Here is a 24,741-nt window from a genome sequence, read left to right on the forward strand (position 1 = left end):
TAACCGGTGTTAAAGTTCATTGCGTTAGAAGGCAAAAGTTTTCCACAGAAGAGCATCCATAAGATGTTTAATCCTTGGTCGAGGTCATTTGGCAATACAAAAAAATATGTCCTTTGTTTTGGGCAGAAGTTATGGTCAACAGTTACATGCCTCTTTCTAAATACCCGGTCCCACAATACCAATAACTATAATTATAAATAAATTGGTTCCCTGCAGTTGATGTGGTTGGTGGTCACACCAGACCGATAATGATACCTATAGCCCAGGCCTGGGTTTATCCGTATCGGTGAGATTGCTTCTGGACTGATTTTTCCAGTCCTGGACCTGATCCAATAAAACATCTGACCAATCAGGTAATTGTTTACACATAACATTGTCTGAGCATGTGCTATTTTTCCCTGGGCATCTTTGTACATCCTTGTTGTATCATGAAGTCACGGAATACGGATTCATGGAAAATAAAAAATATAACACAAAGCACGGATCTTTTATTCACAGATATGTGATATTTTCCATGGAATATTAATAGTTAATTAATAAACATATAAATGCAGGTAAGATATTCTAATTATCAACTTCGGCAGTCCAAACATTTAATTGTTTTAGACCTCTTAATTTTTTTTTTATCTGTGATGCATCATCCATATGAAATCGGTAACCAATCTGTAATAAACTGAAACGTCTATGACCAGTCCATAAATTATTAGCATCCGTGATGCATCTGTATTAAAATCTGTAACCACTCTGTATTTTGTATCCATTTTTATTATATTTCCATAATCCGTGACCTATCTGTATTATATCAACCACCAGAATGTGTGTATGGGTTGTTTTGAAGTCCAGGCTGTACAGTATGACCTGGAAGAATGTGTTGCTACTTGGAAAAAACTTCCATGACTATTCCTAAGTTGCATACATTTATTTACCTGAGTGGCAGGACCAAGCAGTATTATAGTCGGGATTATAGTTGTGGTGTGACTGCGCCAGACTGGAACTACACTGTAAAAAAAAAAAAGTTACGCCAACTTAAAAATTCAAGGCAACTTACTGCACAGGATTTTTGAGTTTATGTGACAACTAAGATTTTTAAGTTTTGAAGAAAGTTGTGCCAACTTATACTTTTGGTTTTCATATTCACACAAGCTTAATTTTTTTCAGTTTTGCATGATAAGAATTCAGCTTTAAGGCCACTAATCTTTCATCCAAGTAAAAACTTCAAAATTTGAGTTCAATTTTCTGTTTATCCCAGAATAAAACAAATAACAATCCAGTTCAAATAGCATGTTTATTTTAACATGATGGTAGCAAAACTGCTATAATACTGTAGTGGCAGTGCTTTTTTGTTAAGTCACACATTCACTTATTTTAAGCCTGAAGCTAATTTGACAAACGAAATGTGCAAACAATTCAGTATACTGAATTGTTTGCACATTTCGTTTGCCAAATTAGTTTTTACTTGGATGAAAGATTAGTGGCCTTAAAGTTGAATTCTTATCATGTAAAACTGAAAAAAGTAAGTTTGTGTGAATATGAAGGCTAAGTTATCTGAGACCAAAAGTATAAGTTGGCACAACTTTCTTCAAAACTCAAAAATCTTAGTTGTCACATAAACTCAAAAATCCTGTGCAGTAAGTTGCCTTGAATTTTTAAGTTGGCGTAACTTTTTTTTTTTTTACAGTGTACATTCAGGCAGAGGTAGAGTCATATAGTTGTAGGCAGTGTTGGGAGTAACGCGTTACAAAAAACGCATTGCTTTTTGCAGTAACGTGGTAATGTAAGGCATTACAGAAAAAAAATTGGTAATATTTTACTCGGTACAAATGTCAGTAACGCGCGTTACAATGCATTTTTAACCTGGAATGAAGTGGTGTTTTTTTTCCTTCATACAAATTCGCCAAAATCACCGCGAGATCAGCAGAGGTGAAACGTCCGCGCAAAATGTTTCGCTTTCTTTTCCTTTAGGCTAGTCAGACAGAAGAGAGAGATGAGTGAACCTGCAGCTGATCTAACATCAGATAGCACATTCTCCAGATGGGCATACGCCCATTACTTTAAGTTTGTGAAAAATAAGAACATCGTAGTAAAATGCACTTTGTGTGCTAAACCTAAAGAACGGTAGCCTGGCAAGCCAGACTAAATGTGAATATTTAGTCTGGCCTCGATCCGTAGACATTTCCGACGGGGGTGGGTAGGGACAACCCGCTGTCTTTCAAACTGTCTCTGTGCGTATAGGCCAACGCTCTGACCAATCAGCGCAACAGTGACTGTGATGTAGTCAGAGCGACAGAAAGCAGTGGGGGAGACCTTGAAATAAATAATTTTTCAAAATGCACTACACTACCGTGCACTACACTACCGTGCCGCCAGACCTATTATTATTATTAATTGGACTGTATTTTTTTTCTGGTCGGAAGTCAGACTAAAGTGATTGAACTGCCTTTCCTTCGAGGGCTAATAGGCCTAAGCACTTCAATATCATTAAAAGCACTTTGATTTTGTTATTTCTAATTCCGTTTTTCAAAATGTGACTGGGTAGCCTCATATAGCTAATAGTCATTGTCTAACCGTGATTTAAAAGGCTTGTGGGTTTTTTTTTCAGGCCAGTTTTACTGTAGGCTACGATTTGCCATAATATTTAAATTTTTGTTACATTTCTGAAATGATGGAGTCATATCCCTTAGGGCTAATCTTTTTTTTTTTTATGAAGCATAAACTATGCTTAATGCTGTAAACTTGAAAACAATAAAGGCACAGAAATGCTAATTTTGTATCCTGTCATATCTTTAGACATTACAATACAATACAGTTCAATTAATGTTAATATGAATAGGTCTGGCGGCACGGTAGTGTAGTGGTTAGCGCTGTCGCCTCACAGCAAGAAGGTCTGGGTTCGAGCCCCGTGGCCGGTGAGGGCCTTTCTGTGTGGAGTTTGCATGTTCTCCCCGTGTCCGCGTGGTTTCCTCCGGGTGCTCCGGTTTCCCCCACAGTCCAAAGACATGCAGGTTAGGTTAACTGGTGACTCTAAATTGACCGTAGGTGTGAGTGTGAATGGTTGTCTGTGTCTATGCGTCAGCCCTGTGATGACCTGGCGACTTGTCCAGGGTGTACCCCGCCTTTCGCCCATAGTCAGCTGGGATAGGCTCCAGCTTGCCTGCGACCCTGTAGAACAGGATAAAGTGGCTACAGATAATGAGATGAGATGAATAGGCCTAAAGTTACAGTATTTCTATCACAATTTGCCAGACTTTGACCTTTTGTCTGTTCTTGCAATGATTGTTCCTTGTATTGTGCCATGAGCCATCACTGTGGCTTTTATATTCTAGTGTTTTTAACCATAAGCCTAGCTCAGTCAGATAGCACATCACCTTCCACTGGATGTGTGATGAGCTAATTGAGCGTCTTGAGCTACATTTAGATTGCCAAATCCATACTTCCAGTTATTTTGGTGAGAGTAACTGAAAAGTAATGCAATAGTAGTGTAATGCCTTACATTTTAAATACAGTAATATTGTAATGTAACGAATTACTTTAAAATAACAGTAGCAAGTAATAAATAACGCGAAACAGTTTTAAAGTAACTTTCCCCAACACTGGTTATAGGTATAGTTATAGCACGGGCGATTGCTCTAAGACAACGAGGGAGGCTCAGCCTCCTCTAAAAATGACAAACATTGTGTAGGATGAATTGCGCTAGGCTTATGTTATAGCCGACCTTATAACATTGCTATTTCAGATCCAGAATCATAGAAATATATGTGCTCAACCCAACTACAGTGCGAAATCATTCCGTTATAACTTTCCCCAGTTCGCCTAATGTGTGCGTGAGTTTTTCCCCCTCGTGACAGCGCGATGCAGCCCAGCCTCAGTGGACTTCAATGGCATTTGGGAGCTATGCGCTTTTCAATCTCATAATGCAAGACGATTATTGGACAAATACTGCGAAAACGCCTGCCCACGGAGTCTCACGGACTCCCAGCCTCAGTGGACTTCAGTGGCATTTGGGAGCTATGCGCTTTTCAATATCAAAATACAAGACGGTTATTGGACAAATACTGCGAAAACGCCCGCCCACGGACTCCCAGCCTCACAGTGGGAGGGACATGGCAGTTTCCGCGAGGAGACTGGTGATTGGTGAAAGCGGCTGGATATTTTCTTTGATTGACAGCTCATTTCAAATATAGACAGGCAGCGGTGAATTTCAGTTCAGTTCCATGCGGATTCGCAAGTGCTGTGGTGTATTGTAAGAGATCAGCTTACATTTCGATTTCATTCATTACATACGGTTTCTACCAGCTTTTTTAGTTTGTATATATTTTCATTGTAAATAAAGTGTAAATATAGTGTTGTCAAGTTTGCTATCTTAGTTCCAGAAATTTCATTTATTTGAGTGACTGAACTTGAACTTGAGGGGGCTAGTCAGCTAGCAAGAAAGCTGCGCACGGATGCCAAGCATTGCTGATTTAATTTTGGCGAAGCCATTTGCCAGTCTTCCTTTCGAGGAAAAAATTAAAATTAAAGAGCAGGGTAGACCAACGCCTCAAATTGACTTGGTGAAAAAGGTAGGGAATAATACTCGTTCCTTTCAGCTGTCCTGGTACGAGAAAGTGAATTGGCTAACAGCAAGTGACCCACATCAACAACAGCAAATAGGCTACTTTAGTAATATGTCATGGATGGACCAAAAATATAGAATCTATTTAAAATGTTTATGCTGAGTATATTATATTGGAATATATATTTCTCTGGATATGAATTAAACACAGCTACAATTTGGAAAACATTTTTAAACAAAAACACAGCCGAGAACATTTCACACTACAGACCTGGATTAAAAGTGAAGGGTTATCAAAATTGTCAATAAAACATTTCTCAGTCAAAATAAGTAAAATATAGGGAAAGTGTCATTGAATGAAATGTGTGGCACCCAGCTCTATGTTTGGCTCCCCAAGGTCAGTGCTTGTGCCTATTCCAGAACACTCTGCTGTTACTGCTGAGGTTCCTGACAAAGAGCTGCTTTCAATAATGATCAATTTTTAAACAACATGCCACAATTTTAAAATATAAAATGTTAAAATATACCCCCCCCCCCCCAACGCCACCATCATGTATATTGGACAGTAGGCTAATGGGCCAAAAGAACCTGTTATTTCACAGTTTGTGACCCTGCCAACAATCAGCCAGATCAGAGGCAAGAGTATGGGCAAAATTGATGTGTTTTTTTCTTTTTTCTTTTAAAATCTGGAAATATCGTAACCGACCAGCCTCCCCTGTTTGAAAGACTACCAGCCGCCACTGAGTTATAGTTATTGGTATTGTGGGACCGGGCCCTAATTTACAACAGCATTAGACCATCATGGCTACAACCTAAAAACAAGGAAATTGTAGTGTATTTTTGTGTTCAATTCCTTGTACCATTGCTACAGGGAAAAATGCTTCGGAATTTGAAATATTACATTATCGATTAGTAGCTGCTTTTAAGATAATGTTTTAACAATTTGCAGCTGGACCAAAATCCATAGGAGGCCATCGTTTTGAACCTAAGTAATAAAAAGCATGTACAGCAATTACTGTCTATTTCTCATCGAACAGCACTTAAAATACAGGGCAGCAGAGATACTTAGCATGAAACACTAGAAGCCTCAGAGAGATGATGATGATTCCTTCTCAGCCATGAATATGTCCATTCGCGCTTCACTATTCTCATCTCATTATCTGTAGCCACTTTATCCTGTTCTACAGGGTCGCAGGCAAGCTGGAGCCTAGCCCAGCTGACTACGGGCAAAAGGCGGGGTACAGCCTGGACAAGTCGCCAGGTCATCACAGGGCTGACACATAGACACAGACAACCATTCACACTCACATTCACACCTACGGTCAATTTAGAGTCACCAGTTAACCTAACCTGCATGTCTTTGGACTGTGGGGGAAACCGGAGCACCCGGAGGAAACCCACGCGGACACGGGGAGAACATGCAAACTCCGCACAGAAAGGCCCTCGCCGGCCACGGGGCTCGAACCCGGACCTTCTTGCTGTGAGGCGACAGCGCTAACCACTACACCACCATGCCGCCCGCGCTTCACTATTGTTTTATTTAATTTATTTATTTTAACTCTCCGATGGCAATTATATGCACTTGCTTGACTTGTAAATGTCAGCTATCCATAGGGGAAAAAAAAAGTGTTCGTCTTCTGCAGTATGACTTTTGTCTGCATATTCAGCTTCTAATGTATAGCTAAGAGGAGTGTGGTCAGAAGGCATAAAGTGGTGGTCTAAATATAAAATAAAAAAATAATGCTGAGATGATTTGAAATTGTGATAGACATTTTAAAGGCTTTTGTTTCTGCTGAGTGCAGAACGCGGAGTGAAGTGCCCAGTGCATTATCGTTCAGCATTACAACTAAATTCCACAGTAGCATTAAAACAATCTTAACCATTAAAGAGTTCAGAGTAATATTTGCTTGTCCATCTTGTGCTTATCTTTGCGCTATGGTGCTTTTGGGAAGCCAAGGTAAGGTCAATACATGTCATTAATTGGTCTAACCTTCTGGGCAATAAAAGCTATTAAAGTGTAAGGTATAAATGGATTTCTTAAAGAGCTGTTAGCTCGATGATAAAATGCAGTAACCCATGTGTCTGTCTGTCTGTCTGTCTGTCTGTCTGTCTGTCTATCTATCTATCTATCTATCTATCTATCTATCTATCTATCTATCTATCTATCAAATGTAATGCTTGCAGTCACTACCATTTCTGAAATGGATATACCTCACCTCTTACCCGAAGTCAGCTGGGATTGGCTTCAGCTTCCCCCATGACCCTGATGGATAAGCAGTATAGATAATGGATAGATGGATATATTCTCCAGGAGAAACTTGAAAGTAAAACTCTGATTAATATCTTATTCTGCCAGTCCATTATAGAAAAGCCAGTACAAAAAAGCTTGGGTGTGGACATAAGGTTGACCAAGGAGTAAACAAATCACTTCAATGTTATTGTACTTCACCTTTTAACGACCAGCATTCCAATTATAGTGCTCATAATGTCACTTTAAGAGATATCTTTTTTTTTGCTAATGGTATTTTAAATAAACTATTTCCACCCTATCTTCTCTTTTTATGTGTTTTTCCCACATAAAGCAGACAACTCCTAATGCTCCTAATGTTCCTAATGGTCAATAACAGACATCCGAATGAGCTGTAGCAGACGTTTTGAAGCCCAGGGTAGCATCTTATGGGTTATAGTCGCCTAAACATAATGGAGAGGGCAGAGGAAAACTGTCGGTCTTGTGGTAATGATTTTCAGAGTGCACAGACAGGGCAGTGAAAGACCTTCAGTAGACTTGGGTTAACGTATTGATACTATAGGATTTTAGCCTTAATAGTAGTGTTGCTTAAAATAACTTCTCGATAACTAGAACAACAAAAGTATTATGTCTGTATTACTGAAATACTGAATATTTTCAGAGAGTAACCTATATAAAGATACAAATCATCCCAAGTCCAGTACAAGTCTCCAGTGAAAAGAGCAGCTGGGTCTGTATGCTCAGAGATCATACAAAACAATATGCAAATATCATTTACAACTCATTCTTCTTCGAACAACATAAACTATCACTTTATTCTCCTGTGGGGAGAATAAAGGATTTATTTTTGCAAAGATGTAAAAAAAATTGAATTAAAAAATTTATATTTCAGATAAATGGCAGAAACTGGCTTTATAATGTTTTATCCGACAGCCAAATTACTGAATAAATTGAACTTCAGTGTAACCATAGACTGAAGGTCAGATAGCAGGTATATAAGAAGACATGTTGTTGTGTTCATAATGTGGTCTTAATAGGCTAAAACATTATTATTATTACCCTTCTCCTTTCATATGCAAGAACTCTCTTCCACAAACAGTCTCAATTAGCCTCCACCACTCCTGTCTACAGTTGACGGAAGACTGTAGAACCATTAGACATGTAGAACCAATGGTTGGAAGACTGCCAACCATTAAGGACATCCCCCACATTCATGAAACTAAACTGTGAGGCCGCACCTACGAAGTCGACACTGCATGGTGCAAGGCAGCGTCCCTTGGTGAGAAGCCCTGTCAGGTGACGACACAGCAAAGCTGAGACGGCCGCAGGAACCAACTCATTGCATGTTCCGGAACTGGTGCCAGGTTGACTGCCAGAACCGCAGTTTGCATGTTGGCCGTTGGCTTGAGAGAGCTCATCCGCCCTTTGAGTTAGATAGAACTTTATAAAACCAAACAGTATTTGATCTTACCAAATAATAAGGTTCTGTCTGGTTTTGTTAAAGTGTTCAAAAACAGCGTCTTTGTCTCAAAATTTCAATAATATAAATCTGAAGTAACTTTATGGTCCAAGCCTTGTAAAAGATTTTGTTTCGCTAGCTGGAATGTCAAAATTTTGATGTCCTGTCAGTATGTGTATTGAGAATGACAACGCTGAATAGACCACAAACATGGCCGCCCAAGACTACAATGCCCATGAACCACAGCACCCCCTGTCACCGGCGTATTGAGCACAGCTGAAAGTCATCAGCAATCAACACTACACTACTTAAACCCCTCTCTCAGAAACACTCACTGTGAAGTATCATTCTGTGTTCTCCAGTGCATACTGAGCCTTATCATCCTTACTGACTACTGTTATTCTGATTCTCGCTATCCTTCCTCGTTTGTTCTTCCTACCTTTTCTACATTGTCCTGTTTGCCGATCGACTGACCCTCGCCTGTCCCCGACCACGATTCTTGTCTCATGATTTGGCTTCGTTACTGTTTGTTCTCTGCTCTCCTCTGCGATTACGTCTGTAAGTGCCTGCAACCTGACATGTCCCATATCTTCAAACGACTTTTCACCCAGATACAACCTTAAAACACTAACGTCACAATATTCGGCAAGTGTTTTAATCAAGAAAATAAAAAGATTACTTGTAATACATCATAAAAGTGACATTTACTGTAAATTGACTATTATTTTACCAAGTTGTCTAAGTTAATAAAAAAGGTATACTGAGCCTTATCATCCTTACTGACTACTGTTATTCTGATTCTCGCTATCCTTCCTCGTTTGTTCTTCCTACCTTGTCTACATTGTCCTGTTTGCCGATTGACTGACCCTCGCCTGTCCCCGACCACGATTCTTGTCTCATGATTTGGCTTCGTTACTGTTTGTTCTCTGCTCTCCTCTGCGATTACGTCTGTAAGTGCCTGCAACTTGACATGTCCCATATCTTCGAACGGCTTTTCACCCAGATACAACCTTAAAACACTAAGGTCACAATATTCGGCAAGTGTTTTAATCAAGAAAATAACAAGATTACTTGTAATACATCATAAAAGTGACATTTACTGTAAATTGACTATTATTTTACCAAGTTGTCTAAGTTAATAAAAAAGGTTTACTATTTAAAAAAAAAAGATCCAGAGCTTTTAATAAATAATGGGTAGTGACAGCTATAGTGTTCAGCAACAGTAAAACAGTATGACAAGGTCAGTTCACTTTAAATTACAGTCTATCATGAATCTTAAAATAATAACCAAACTGCTAGTACTCTTCTGGAAAGCACAACTTTTAAAAGCTTTATTTTAGTGGCTGGCGGCTTGCATGTTCCATCCGGTGTTGAGGAGAGCTGTTCAAGGCCACTGACTCATGCATGCACATGCACTTGGCTGATTCAGGCCTTCAAAGCCATCTAGTCCTGTTTGCTTTAGTCACACTCTGACAGGAACTCAATCTATTGCTTGAGATCTCTGTAAAGCCCAACTGCTATACAATCACCATCCCAGTTACTTCACAGACTCACCTTTGATTCATCATGTACACTGTACTTAGTAAATACAGTAAAAGTCAAAAGTTTGGATATACTCGTTACTATGACTGTGTCCAAACATTTGAGTGGTACTGTATTTTTTTAAATTAGCAATTAGAAACACCTTGTAGCTTCAGGTGAGCACTTATCCAATAGCAAATAAAATTTATTTCACTTACCCAGCATCACTTGCAAATCCACATATTAAGGCATCCCTGGATCCATCCTCTTTGAAAAAGTTGGCTGCAAATGAGAAGAGTAAAGTAACCTGTCACCAACACTGCATACATGTCGACCTTTGGTCAATCAAAGCTGTATAACCAACCTTCAAAATCCGTATTTCCCTTATAAAATCCTTATAAGATGCAAATTAAAATAATTTACCTAAAATTTGAATGATTAACAATGATATATCCAAGTTACTTTTTATTCAATATTAACAACAATAAACCTTCAGAATGAATACAAAGCTCCAATGTTTGACAAAAACACAAAGTGTCACTCTAATGTTCTGAATTGTACTCCATGACAGCTTTTTTTTAGCACTCCGCACCAATACCTCACTAGGCTGCATGTCACAGCAAGTGTCTGTGTTGATCTTGCCGGAGTGCCCATTCAGAATCTTTTCAGTCGCTAGTGAAAGTCGCTCAGGTGGAAATACGCTTTTCAAACAAAATGTTACTTCCTGGTTGGCGGGATTCTCGCAATGCGGTGTGCGCATGATCAAAAGTGGAATGAAGTCTCGCTACCACAAGATAACGCGCGATTTCATAAGACTCTTTACTGGCTGTTTGTGCTTTCTGTGGTGTACAGTACGTTTGTAGATGTTATACGCTCTTTTATCATCGTGGGAATTGATTATAGCTCTAAATAAATATTGAAGTTTTTTTAAAGAATCCGTATAACTTTATTTGTATGCCCGTATACTACGTTTATTGAATCAAATCCGTATAAAATACGGACATTCCGTATAGGTTGACATGTATGACACTGTATTATATCTAAATGGCAACACAGTTTCCTTACACAGTGCCACATGTGTATGATATCTTTGTCAATAAAAAATATTGGAGGAAATACGACTGTATATGATTAAAGCCAAAGCTTCAGTTCTTATACAATGACATACGGTATACACTGTGACAACAAACAGCATCAAAATAACTCACACTAGGGCCAACTCTATGCCCTATTCACTATGAAGTGTATTATTTGTCTGTAGTGGTATCTAAAAATATAGTGGACATTATTTCAATCCCTGAATGCTCCATGAGGAAGACAGCAAGCTAAAATAGCAACATCTCTTCTAATGTCTCACAAATTTAAGCAGTGGATTTGTTGTGTTAAGTCATTCCTATAAACACGTTTATTCTATCCACATTCACTGGATATTAGCAATCGCATGCTCCGATTGGCTGCTCTACTACTAGGATATCAGCTTATACACCGTGAGTAGAGAAAAACAAAATGGTGGAGTGTGTTGCTGAACCAACCGAGGACAAAATAAAAAAACTACTCGAAAACAAAACACCCCAAAAATCCAAAAAAAGCAACAAAATATGGATTGAAAGTATTTGATGGTAAGAACGTATCTTTTTAAAAAATTTTCAAGAATTATTATTATCACATTTTTCACAAATTGCTCCTGTCATTTCGCTGGTTTGTTTACATTCTAAGCAGAAATGATTTTGTCAGATGTTTTGTATAAAGTTTTGATTGATTGAATTTGCAAAAACTAAAACTAAAAATGCTCTGTTTCTCAAAATCCAGTGAATGTGGATAGAATAAAACGTACATGGCTACGCGCTACATCGGCTATCGGCTCATGTACGACTTGATTTCATGGTATAACTGTTAAATATTCCATCTATCTTCTTCTTACAGCTCCCCCCCCCTTCTATGTGGGGTTGATGTAGATAGGTTGAGTCAATAGGGTTAAGGGTCTTGCTTAAGGGCCCAACAGTGGCATCTTGGCAGTGCTGGGACTCAAACCCCCAACCCTCCGGTCAATAACAGAGCCTTCACCCGTTGCCCACATATATTCAGTCTATAGTTGGCTCAATTACGTTATTGTCCTTAGGTTTGATACAGGTCAGTACTTTTGTGGAGTTGGTTAATACTGTGAATGTGACCACTGTTGCAGAGTCATGCGCAAACCTGTGTAAAACTTTGAAATTGTTTGCTTCAATCACAGTTTTTTCCCTGTAATAGTCCTCTTGCTGTAGAGAATAGTAAGCAGGTTACCATTTCAAACACAATAAAATTTGTGTCTGTGCCTCAGCTAAAGGGAAGATTATGTGTACAATTGCTCTGACATCAGTACCAATACACCTTCTCCCATTCAGATCGAGTCTTTCATTTTATCCCTCTAGTTTTCACACTGGGATGGCACGGTGGTGTAGTGGTTAGCACTGTCACCTCACAGTAAGAAGGTTCTGGGTTTGAGCCCAGCGGTCGATGGGGGCCTTTCTGTGTGGGTTTCCTCCGGGTGCTCTGGTTTCCCCCAGTCCAAAGACATGCAGGTTAGGCTAATTGGTGGCTCTAAATTGTCCATGTGTGAATGGTTGAGAGGAGAAAACCTCTATAATGATCCAGTAGAAGGCAATGGGAAACCACTGCTGTAATGTTCCCTAGACACTTTGATGGCTGAAGCCATCAGAGTGGCCACGTCACTGTAGTGATATGCCAAAATGGACAGAGTTTTCACACTATCCCCTTTTTCTTCAGACTCACTCTACCACTCCAGGCTCAGAGTGCTTTTAGGTGACGGGAGCTGAAGGAGGATCTGTGGCAGGTCATGATTAGTGGATCGCCCCATCCTTAACCTCCAGCTGTCAGCATTCCTGGTTTCAGCAGCATGGCCTGAAATGTGTCTCTTATGTGGCCTGGACTCACATATACCACACCAAAGCACTCTACAGTGACCCTTATCAGATCGCAGCATCTGCCTGTGTGCTTCCTGATCAGGTACTATTGTTTTGGACAATGATATTGTTCGATTAAATTAAAGAGGAGCAGATGATGTTGGGTGGCAGCATGGTGGTGTAGTGGTTAGCACTGTCGCCTTACAGCAAGAAGTTCCCGGGTTCGAGCCCAGTGGCCGACGAGGGCCTTTCTGTGTGCATGTTCTCCCCGTGTCCGCGTGGGTTTCCTCCGGGTGCTCCGGTTTCCCCCACAGTCCAAAGACATGCAGGTTAGGCTAATTGGTGGCTCTAAATTGACCGTAGGTGTGAATGTGAGTGTGAATGGCTGTCTGTGTCTATGTGTCAGCCTTATGATGATCTGGCGACTTGTCCAGGGTGTACCCCGCCTCTCGCCCATAGTCAGCTGGGATAGGCTCCAGCTTGCCTGTGACCCTGTAGGACAGGATAAGCAGCTACAGATAATGGATGGATGGATGGACAGATGATGTTGGCGGTTTTTCACAAATGCAGCATTGCAACTATCATTAAAAGCTGGCTGTGTTTTCACAAGTGCTTATTTATCATGCATTATGTGTGCTGAAGAGCTAAGTGGCCTCCCTTCCCTCATTCCCTCTAAACTGATCATAAAGTTACGGTAAATAAAGACAGTTAAAAGCATGGGTGGCTCATATATTCTCATTGATCCAGACTTGAGCAGGTGGTGGACTTAAAGAAATTGAGACTTGTCTTTTTTCATGCATAATATCTGACTGCAAAGATTGTATTCATGAGCTTATAGGTTACTGGAAGATACTCTAGTCATTATCATGGTATGACAAGGCATATCAGGAAACATATCCATCTATTTAAATCAGTGTCCTACATCTTTGTACTGCAGGTCATGTTATTGAGTGCCAGCACTGTCCTAATTGCTATTCTAATGAAATGAGTCCAACCAAAAATAATACTAAATCTTGTCTTAAATAGATGTCTGCTCACCTAACAGCATCGTGATTCATCGACATCAACAGGCGTAACATCTTTTTTCTAGTTTACAATCTGAAATATGCTAATCATCCAAGTAATTTATTACAGATTGCAAAAAAACCTTTTAGATCATATGATTAAGAGCCTATTAAGGTATTTCTCTTTGAATAAACCTGCTGCATGTCCACCAAGCGTATACTCAACAACAATATTTGCTTTAAATAGTTAGAACTGTATTTATGTGTTTAAACGAGGCCATGATTATGTGATAAGGTCCTACTGGGAAATGTCTGAGGTTATTATTATGTGCTCCTGAACAATGTTCGCTAATGATGACGAGGCCAGTTAGAATAGCATGACTGGGCAGAAATACATGGGCTGTGAATACATTTCTGTTGAATCACCAATCACAGCTAAATTGTGGATGAAACAGGCAGAAGGTCATATGGGGTAACGCACTAAAGGAGTACTGAGTTTATCATATTTGTCTATAACGCAACAAGATGAAAATTATTCTCGCCGGGAATTGAAGTGATCAGATATATTGAACATGATTTATTTGAGAGCGGTGGCTTTGCAGATCTTTTAAAGGCATTTGTCAACACATTATTATCACATTATACACTCACTGGCCACTTTATTAGGAACACCCCTACATCCACCTGTTGTTTGATGCAGTTCTCTAATCAGCCAATCATATGGCGGCAGCACAATGCATAAAATCATGCAGATACAAATCAAGAGCTCCAGTTAATGTTCGCAATTTTCAAACATCAGAATGGGGAAAAAATTGTGATCTCTAAGTGTGACTTTCACTGTGGCATGGGTGTTGGTTTGAGCCAGATGGACTGGTGTGAGTATTTCAGAAACTACTGATCTCCTGGGGTTTTCACACACAATAGTCTCTAGTGTTTACAAAGAATGGTGTGAAAAACAAAAAAACATTGCGTGAGCGGTAGTTCTGTGGGTGGAAACAAATGCCTCGTTAATAAGAGAGGTCAGAGGAAAATGGCCAGATTGGTTCGAGCTGCCAGGAAGGATATAGCAACTCATAGCAACTCTTTACAACCGTGGTGAGCAGAAAAGCATCTCAGCATGCAACAGCAGAAGACCAGATTGGGTTCCACTCCTGCCAGCCAAGAACAGGGATCTTAGAATCAAGAACAAGTTCCTATTAAAGTGTCTCGTGAGTGTATATTGCAATAATTAACAACAACAAATGTTAAACTTCAGCAATAATATAATGAACATAATGATAAATATCAAAGGAACTTAATTCACCTGTATTTACTAATGCTGATTCAATCTATGAGTAAAAATGAATCCACATAATTAACAAAAATATATCTTATTACAAAATGTTGAGAACTTCATGAACTCTAATCTGCATGTGTAAATAAAGGGTGGCATGGTGGTGTAGTGGTTAGCACTGTTACCTCACAGCAAGAAGGTTCTGTGTTCGAGGCTGACAGGGTGTGGAGGATTCTGTGTGGAGTTTGCATGTTCTCCCCGTGTCTGTGTGGGTTTCCTGTGGGTGCTCTGGTTTCCCCCACAGTTCAAAGGTTAGGTTAAAGGACATGGGACATGGATTTTTTTCTGGGTATAATTATGTATAAAGGACATAAGAAATGCCATCTAAATCACTGCAGGGCGTCAAAAATGTGAAAATCATCACATTATTCAACTTTTTTATACATCAGCGTAAAACAATGATTCGTTAATTAGCTAAGCGGTCACGTGACCCGTGACGTCACAAAAACTTTTCAAGGAGCCAGCGTTTGGGTATCTAATGTAAACAGGTTACCGAAATGGACACCATCGACAGTGATATTCCCGATGTTTCACAGAGATGTGAAGTTAGACCCTATCAATTCAAACCGATAGCTGGAAATTCACATGAACATGGATCTTGTCTTTACTCTGACGGGTCAGATGATTCTGAGAGTGAGAGTTCATTCAATCCCCATGAAACTGAAAGCGGTCGGCTCGATAACACATCCTGGTAAGTTAAAAACAATTCTGCTCAAAGGCTAATGATCTGTTGAAAGAAGTATTATTTTTGTATCATACATTGAAAGTTCATCATAGATCTAGCTAAAGTCCGTTGCAAGCTAGTTTTTTTTTTGCTGATATTTTTCGAGATTGATTGAGATACAATGCTTCCAGAGTCCGAGATGAAAACATTCAAAATGGTGAAACGAGTCAGAATTATGATAATCAATAATTGATACACCCAAAATTATAATACTAATCCTTACCGCATGAGGCCCATGGTAAAACCACACTTCCAGGAGGGGCTGCCGTCTGTCTCCCAAGCCGGCCGAGAGCGCTCCTCGTTGGGCACGGCCAGGCGGGCGAATGCCCTGGTCCGTCCGCCCTGTCTAAAAAATAATGGTACAACTCCGAGTGAAGGTATCAATGCGCTGTCGAAGCACGCAGAAGGTGTTAGTACGCCTGTCGTTATAGTGCGGACTTTCCATAGCATAGAAAATCGCCGCATTTCAATTTGTGTAACTGAACTTTGTTTCATGTCACTGGTCATATAAACCTATGTAAACAGGAAAAACGCGGAAGAGTTTGGTCGCATCTAACTACAGCCCCAAAAAATACCATTGGCCATGCTGAGCCTAGCTACATTGCTAACAGGAGTGACAGCGCGTCTGACTGACTGGGAGGTCGCAATACACCATGATGTTCAATGTACGTTAAACACTAAAAACGAAACAATTTTCTTGTCATCCAAGACACAAAAACTATTTTGTCGCATTCGTCATCATCACGATTCACACTTCTCCATATTCATCTACCCGCTTGTGCTGTACCCGAAAGTTTTTGTGACGTATGATCACGTGACAGCGGCTCTTCCGGTTGTAAAATATGCATATTGGAGCTCGAGCAGAAATGCCATATAATCATCATGAATATAACGATTTTGCTGAATTTAATAGATAATTTTGTATTTGTTGATGCAATTATTTCATATTTTTAATGGAAAGAAACTGATATAGCGTGCATTTATGTTTCATGTTCCATGTCCTTTAACATGGGGCAGCCATGGCCTGAAGGTTGGGCTGAAGTGCCCTTGAGCAAGGCAACTAACCCCCAACTGCTCCCCAGGCGCTGTAGCATAGCTGCCCACTGCTCTGGGTATGTGTGTGTGCTCATTGCTCACTTACAAAATGTGTGTTCACTGCCACAGATGGGTTAAATGCCGAGGAGGAATTTCACTGTGTGTTTAAGTCTGTGCTTGAATGTACGTGTGATAAATAAAGGCTTCTTGTGGCTTCTTGCATTGTTGTGTATTCAAACTTGCTTTTCAGTCTCAGTTCAGAATTTCAAAATTAACACCTGCAACTGTACGTTAATTAAGGTGTTGGTTTATATTGGTCATCGTGGACTTAATTTTAGTTGAGTGGGATAAACACAGGTTATGAATACAGGTAGTCATCGACTTACGACTGCGTTTGGTTATGACTGACCGGTCGTAAACCGATCTGGTCGTAAGTCGGCCTATGTTAAATGAACGTAAGTATATTGTGATGTGTAATGATATTGTAATCATCTTCAAGTCTTATTTTATCAACATTTTCTTATTTCATTACCTTGGCTCATTATTTGGTTTAAGTCAAACACTGTATACTACACTGCGCACAGTACAATTCGTTTAATATGTGCAAAACAAAAAATACGAAATACAGGTGTGAAAAATAGAAAACATTTTAGTTTGAAACATACCAAAATACAAATGTAAAACATAGCAAAATACAAAACTTAGTGACCGCTGGCATCACTGGTGCTTGGCTGTGGGTCGTCTACGTCATCATCAGCTGTTGCAGCACTCGGGCTGGCGGGAGGATTTGCTCGTTTCATAAACCAGGAGCTGGGGCGGAAACTGTATGATGGAGTGTGCGAGGGCGCGAGAGAGACTGCGCATGTGCCTGGAGCTGGGGCGGAAACTGTTGTACGCGGCGAGAGGCGCTGCCGGGAGCTGGGGCGGAAACTGTCGTACGCTCAGCTAGCTCAGACGGTCGTAAAGTCGATCGGTCTTAAGTCGCATAGATCGTAAGTCGATGACTACCTATATTTGGTTTATAATTTTTAAAAAAGCATACATTATTTGGGTATTAGTTACTTTATTAATGCTGAAGATCATGGATTGTTCATGTTAAGTAAGGCATTAAATAATGTCATAACTGCAATAAATAATGTAAACTGTTAGCATGTGTCAAGCTCATCCCTGTTGGATCCCCCCCCCCGTAATATTCAGGTATAAAATAGTCATACCTAAAATAAAGGCTTCCTTAATGACATAAACGTAATAGCTACAAAACTTTATTGTACGGACTGTTCACTTTATTAGACACTCTGTAGGTCTACTTTGAGAGACTATAGTTCAACAATGTGCTGTAATCCTCTAGCCAAGCGGTACTCAACCCATTGCTCTAACCTTTCATTAGTGTCAGTTTCTGAGCACAGGACACTGTTGGTTGGATATTTTTGTTTAAGGTACCTAGCATTGATGTGGTTAAAAACACCTCAAACTTCTACAGCACCTGCTGCTGCCCACTTACCAGCACCAAAGACATTACCATGCTTCTCTTGTTTCAGTGTCACTGTTATGTTGAAAATGCTCCACCATTCAAATGATGGTCTTGTGGTGGTGCTTTTCCACTAATGGATGGAGTAGACAGAGAGTGACAGGCTGTGCATAGCAACTAAAGTTAGTAAGTGCTTTATTCTGGTCAGTGTTGTGGCAGATTTGGAGTCTATCCTGGGAATACTGGGCACGAAGCAGGAATATAACCTGGATGGGATGCCAGTGTATCGCATGTGACTCTGTACACACAAAGTCGCACACGCATACACACCTAGGGGCCATTTGAGTGTGGCTAATTCACCAATAAGCATGTTGTGGAAGGTGGGAGGAAACTGGAGAACCTGATGGAAACCCATATAAACATGGAGAACTTGCAAAGCTCCGCACAGATAGTAACCCCAAGGTCAGAATTTAAATGTGGGGTTTTTTTTGTGTGTGTTTTACGGCCGGGTTACCTGCCCGAACTAACAATTGCATCATCAGTTTTTCTTTGGCTAATCAGACACAAGGTACGCCACCACACTTGCTGGAGCAGTTGGGGGTTAGATGCCTTGCTGAAGGGCACTTCAGCCAGTCCTATTGGTCCAGAGAATCAAACCAGCAGCCTTTTGGTCCCAGAGCTGTTTCTCTAACCATTAGGCCATGGCTTTTAAATGTGTTGCTGTCAATAATTGTAAACTGTGGAGCTTTGGGGATCCCCAATTAGGGGAAATGGAACACACAGACCGATTTAAGAGGCTAAATATAACATCTTTCACTCTTATTTATATATAGTCCATGTCTATGATTAATGCATATTAAAAAAATACAAGTTTCTATCTATATCATACTGACATCACGAACCACAAGCGAGCAGTGTATCCCAAAATATTGTCCTTTTTCATCTTGACATAACAAATATTTGGTTGCTTTGGATCAGTGAACCATGATCAATATAGATCCAAATGAAATGCCACACCACATTTTGGATACTCAAAGTGACCAGCTCATACCTTCATCCGTGATAAACTCATCGAATGATGACCAGGTCTTGTTATTGCAGAAGAAGGAGGTGTTGCTGTATAAAGAGATGTCGGTGGTGTTGAAGCAGTTGGCCGTATTGCGGATGCATTTCTGACGTAAGTTACCCATGAAGAGCTGAAGGCCAATGAGAGCGAACACACTCAGACAGAACACAGTCAGGATCATGACATCTGCAAGCTTCTTTACTGACTGAATCAGGGCACCCACAATGGTCTTCAAGCCTACATGAGAAATATACGCCAGTCTTAGGCAAATTCAACAAATGAATCAATTTACAGTGAGTTTCAAGCAAGGAATTACTGACAGCTACAGGAGGAAATAAAACTGAAGGAAAGATGCTAATATAATTGTTCGTATATGCAAATATAATTCTGCCAGAATGTAAAATACCTCTCAAAAATGTGGAATCTCCTGTTATTTATTATTCAATTTTCATTAAATGTCATTATTTATTTGTTATTAATTTACTAAATACAGTATGTATTCAATGTAGATCTGAATAATATAAACCAAACAACAAAAAGCAGAGTTGAGATCCATATCTATCTATCTATCTATCTATCTATCTATCTATCTATCTATCTATCTATCTATCTATCTATCTATCTATCTATCTATGTATCTATCTATCTATCTATCTATCTATCTATCTATCTATCTATCTATCTATCTATATTTTAGGTGTGTTTAAGGAAAAAAAAGTATAGTGCTTTCTCCTCAAAGTATATATATTTTGTGTATATATATTTTTATTTTATATATATATATATATATATATATATATATATATATATAATATGTATTGTGTGTGTGTGTGTGTGTGTGTGTGTGTGTGCATAATTTTATATTTCATATACAGTCCCAGTCAAAAGTTTCAATGGTTCTTCTTTATTTTTATAAATTAAAAGACATGTCATATCTTAAAGTAATGATGGACTGCCATTTATCTTTACTTAGGTAAGCGGTTCTTGGCATAACACAGATTACTACGTTACATTACATTGATGGCATTTAGCAGATGCTCTTATCCAGAGCAACATACAACATACCCCCTGGGAACAGCTGGGGGTTTGGTGCCTCGCTCAAGGGCACTTTAACCAGTCCTGCTGGTCCAGGGAATCAAACCAAAAACTTTTTGGTCCCAAAGTTGCTTCTCTAACCATTAGGCCATGACTTCCCTCACAGTTGAGTAAAAAGGTTATTTATTGTATTTTTCATTATTTACTGTTTGATCTTAAATGCATTAAGAAGGCAAGAAATTGCACTAATTAACTTTGACGAGGTACAGCTGTTAATTGAAAAGCATCCCAGCTGGTTAAGATAATGTCAATAGTGTTCAAAGCTTCATCAAGGTAAATGGTGGCGACTTTGAAGAATCTAAGGTGGGGTTTACATTAGACCGTATCAGCGGATCATCAGATTAACGTTTTTAAAACGATTAGCGTGCACACAGCAACGCCAATACACGATTCGCATGCACACAGCAACGCCAATACACGGATACGCTCGGCTCCGCAGGCATCCTGTGCTCCAAATCACTCCACCCTGAACAGCGAGTGCCCTCTGGAGGGTGCGCACTCCGGCCCTGCGCAACTCACAGAGCGCGCAAGTGAAGCGCATGAGCAGTGATTCGGGACTGAGCCGCTGTGTGTGTGATCCCAGTGCATGTCGGGCATGCGCGTCACTTACCACTTGCAAGTGGAAGGATGGCAAGCCTAAAGACAATCATAACTACACAATGGGCAGTATTTGCATCAGTATTTGCAGTATTTTCATACTTTTATACTCTTTAATGAAAGGTGATACAAGGCGGAAGTCCGCGCCGTTTTTCAGCAGTCGCGTCACATGACCAACGCCAGCGAATCAGGAAGGTGGATGTCACAGTGACGTTGTCCAATGACGACGCCAGCTAGAGCTCAGCACAGCGTATCCGCGTATTCTCAATGTTTACACAGCACCGGACCAGACATGATCTGGATTGAATACGTGGACCCTGGCGGATTCCCGTTTCCCGGCGTTTCCAGGCGGTTTAATGTAAACGGACAGTGCATCCGCGAAGAAAACGAGACAGATACGGTCTAATGTAAACTTGGCCTAAAATATCAAACACATTTTATTTAACAATTTTTTATTTATCACATAATTCCATGTATGGTCCATATATTATTTCATAATTTTGATGTCTTTCTTGTTCTACAGTGTAGAAAATAGGCACAATACAGCAAAATCTATGAATAAGTAGGGGTGTACAAACTTTTGACTGGTACTATACATACTGTTTTCCAACTTACTACTTAAAATGGATCTGAATTGGTTTTATATTATTTAGACTGTTAATTCCAAATTTTTGAATGGTACTGCATGTGGTGTTGTTAAAAAAAATCTAACTATAAATCACTGTACTGTCTCAGTAATGGCACTGTCATATTGCATATACACACTCAGTACAAACTGAAATTTAAAAAAAAGAAAATAACTTTTCTTCTTGCATGCCTATTATTTGTGAACACAATTCTACAATGGTGCTTGAAAGTTTGTGAACCCTTTAGAATTTTCTATATTTCTGCATAAATATGACCTAAAACATCATCAGATTTTCACACAAGTCCTAAAAGTAGATAAAGAGAACCCAGTTAAACAAATGAGACAAAAATATTATACTTGGTCATTTATTTATTGAGGAAAATGATCCAATATTACATATCTGTGAGTGGCAAAAGTATGTGAACCTTTGCTTTCAGTATCTGGTGTGACCCCCTTGTGCAGCAATAACTGCAACTAAATGTTTCCGGTAACTGTTGATCAGTCCTGCACACCGGCTTGGAGGAATTTTAGCCCATTCCTCCATGCAGAACAGCTTCAACTCTGGGATGTCGGTGGGTTTCCTCACATGAACTGCTCACTTCAGGTCCTTCCACAACATTTCGATTGGATTAAGGTCAGGACTTTGACTTGGCCATTCCAAAACATTAACTTTATTCTTCTTTAACCATTCTTTGGTAGAACAACTTGTGTGCTTAGGGTCGTTGTCTTGCTGCATGACCCACCTTCTCTTGAGATTCAGTTCATGGACAGATGTCCTGACATTTTCCTTTGGAATTCACTGGTATAATTCAGAATTCATTGTTCCATCTATGATGGCAAGCCGTCCTGGCCCAGATGCAGCAAAAATGCAGGCTCAAACCATCATACTACCACCACCATGTTTCACAGATGGGATAAGGTTCTTATGCCTTTCTCCAAACATACTGCTTCTCATTTAAACCAAAAAGTTCTATTTTGGTCTCATCTGCCCACAAAACATTTTTCCAATAGCCTTCTGGCTTGTCCACGTGAAATATAGAAAGTATACAGAAATATAGAAAATTCTAAAGGGTTCACAAACTTTCAAGCATCACTGTATAATAATGCAAATTATTAAAACTATTAAAAATACTGAGTGTTGATAATAACAAAAATGATATTATCTATCACAAATCAATATAAACACACCACACAGTGACAAAAGCAAACACATAATTTTGTCTGTGTTTTAGTGAAAACGCTACAGACTTCACAATTGACAACAGACGCCATGGGGAAAAGTTTCACTTCAAACTGGAGTGACTGAAAATTTTCTACTTTCTTCATGCTTAACAATAATTTCACTCAATCACTCAGCTAAAAAAAAAAAATTACTCATCATGATACGAAATGTAAAACACAATGTTTAGTGGTCAATTCAATTGAAGAAATGTTTAAGTTCTTTCATTTTGCGTCTGATGTCAATGCTCATGGCTTACCATGCAAGTCACTCTAAAGCTATCCATGCCTGTGTTAGGTGTTAAGCACTAAGGTCCAATGAGACTTTTGGTGTTAGTTGACCAGCCTGCAGGCTGGAGGCCAAGCTGTAACTTGAGTCATTGGCCTTCATTTAATTTCACTTGACTGTATTTGCTGTGTTGTACAACATGTTGGCATTGAATGTCCTTTGTTTGACACTCAAACATATCATGTTATATGACAGATCTAAGGGCATTTAAAGTAAACTGTCATACAGAATTTCTCTGTAGAAGAATAAGAATAATGTTTTGACTTTATAATGGTTCGTTGAGATATTATTCAGAGGCACCTCTTGCGCTACCAAATCAAAAGTCTCATTGCCTACACTTAACATTCCTTAGCTTCCAAAAGAGTCTCCAGATTTGGAAGAGAAGGGAATGTGTTGTAGGCATGTAGCCCTTGGGCAACACAGGTTGGCCTTAGTGGTTAACGCCCTTCTCACCTGGTATGACCGAGATAGTTTTCAGTGCTCGTAGGACTCTGAACGTCCGTAATGCTGAGACATTGCCCAGGTCCACAAACTCAGTAACATATCTGCAATAAGCCAAAAACCGAAGCGCACACAATGACAACACCACCAACAATAGGCAAACAAGACAGGAGAGGGAGGAAGGGATGGGTTGTTCTTGGGATGTGGGCATGAAATGCTCGAAGGGGACAATGTTGAGGGAAGGTGGGTTGAGGCAGCTGGACTTCAAAGGAGATTTGCACTGGACTGGACAACGAGCAACACTGCAGCCTATTTCCTAGAATGCAGCAACATGTACCCCTTACCTGGAATTACTGATATAGTTTTCAAAGCTCGGAGGACTCTGAACGTTCGAAGTGCTTGCAGATTGCCTACTTTAATAAACTCAGTTAGCAACCTGCAGAATCAAATTACAATTATTTCAAAAAGAAATGAAAAGGAGAATGGAGATAAATAAATCACCTGAGTGATAGGAGAGAATAAAAAGGAAGATACAGAAGAATATAAAGCAGTGTAATTCATGGACTTTATTTTATCTTTTGTCCTAGGATTTAGAAATGCTAAAAGTCATTGAGCACACCGCTGGTTATATCATGTGTAATCAGGAAATGAGACTCTGACAAGGCCTAGTGGTGTTAAAATATGATCGTGTCTGGACGTATCACTCGAGATGTGCGGCAGTCAAGCGCAAAGGGCGGCTTTTCAGTTTCCATAGGAACGTGGATTACAAGGAGAAACATCTATCGTTTGTCGCTGCTTGTATCTGTGAAATAAAGCTGGAGTGGTGAAAAACATTGCTCAGGTCACTTAAAATGCACTTTACAGTGCTTGGGCCTGTGCTAGAGTTTCCCAAAGCTTTTATAACCAGTCTTCAGTGCTTTGTTCCTGAGGAAACGGTGAAAAAGTTCATCAGACAAGATGATGAAAGTATACCTTGAATGTGCAAGTTCCTCTTCACAATTGTTATGCAGTTTATTATTATGTAGCTATATATTTTTGAATAGAATACATTTTTGGGAAACTTCCTTATCTGGGATGTTAATTCCTCATTTATTTATCTGAATGTTTTAATTAATTTCAAGATAAAATGCCTCTCAACTTTCTTTCTTGTTTGTTATAAA

At 39.6% G+C, this 24,741-nt stretch overlaps 1 protein-coding gene across 1 annotated transcript in view; it reads right to left on the bottom strand.

Annotated features, from left to right (window-relative positions):
* scn5lab (sodium channel, voltage gated, type V-like, alpha b) overlaps positions 1-24,741 on the bottom strand; it is a 242,756-nt gene that overhangs the window by 160,270 nt on the left and 57,745 nt on the right. Inside the window, exons 6-8 of the mRNA XM_060922428.1 lie at positions 23,594-23,685; positions 19,299-19,550; positions 9,999-10,062 (exon numbers count right to left, since the gene is read on the bottom strand). Coding sequence (XP_060778411.1) covers positions 9,999-10,062; positions 19,299-19,550; positions 23,594-23,685 — 408 coding nt within the window. The remainder of the gene's footprint in view (positions 1-9,998; positions 10,063-19,298; positions 19,551-23,593; positions 23,686-24,741) is intronic.

This window comes from Neoarius graeffei, chromosome 5 (assembly GCF_027579695.1).
Source record: "Neoarius graeffei isolate fNeoGra1 chromosome 5, fNeoGra1.pri, whole genome shotgun sequence".
Classification (NCBI taxonomy): domain Eukaryota; kingdom Metazoa; phylum Chordata; class Actinopteri; order Siluriformes; family Ariidae; genus Neoarius; species Neoarius graeffei.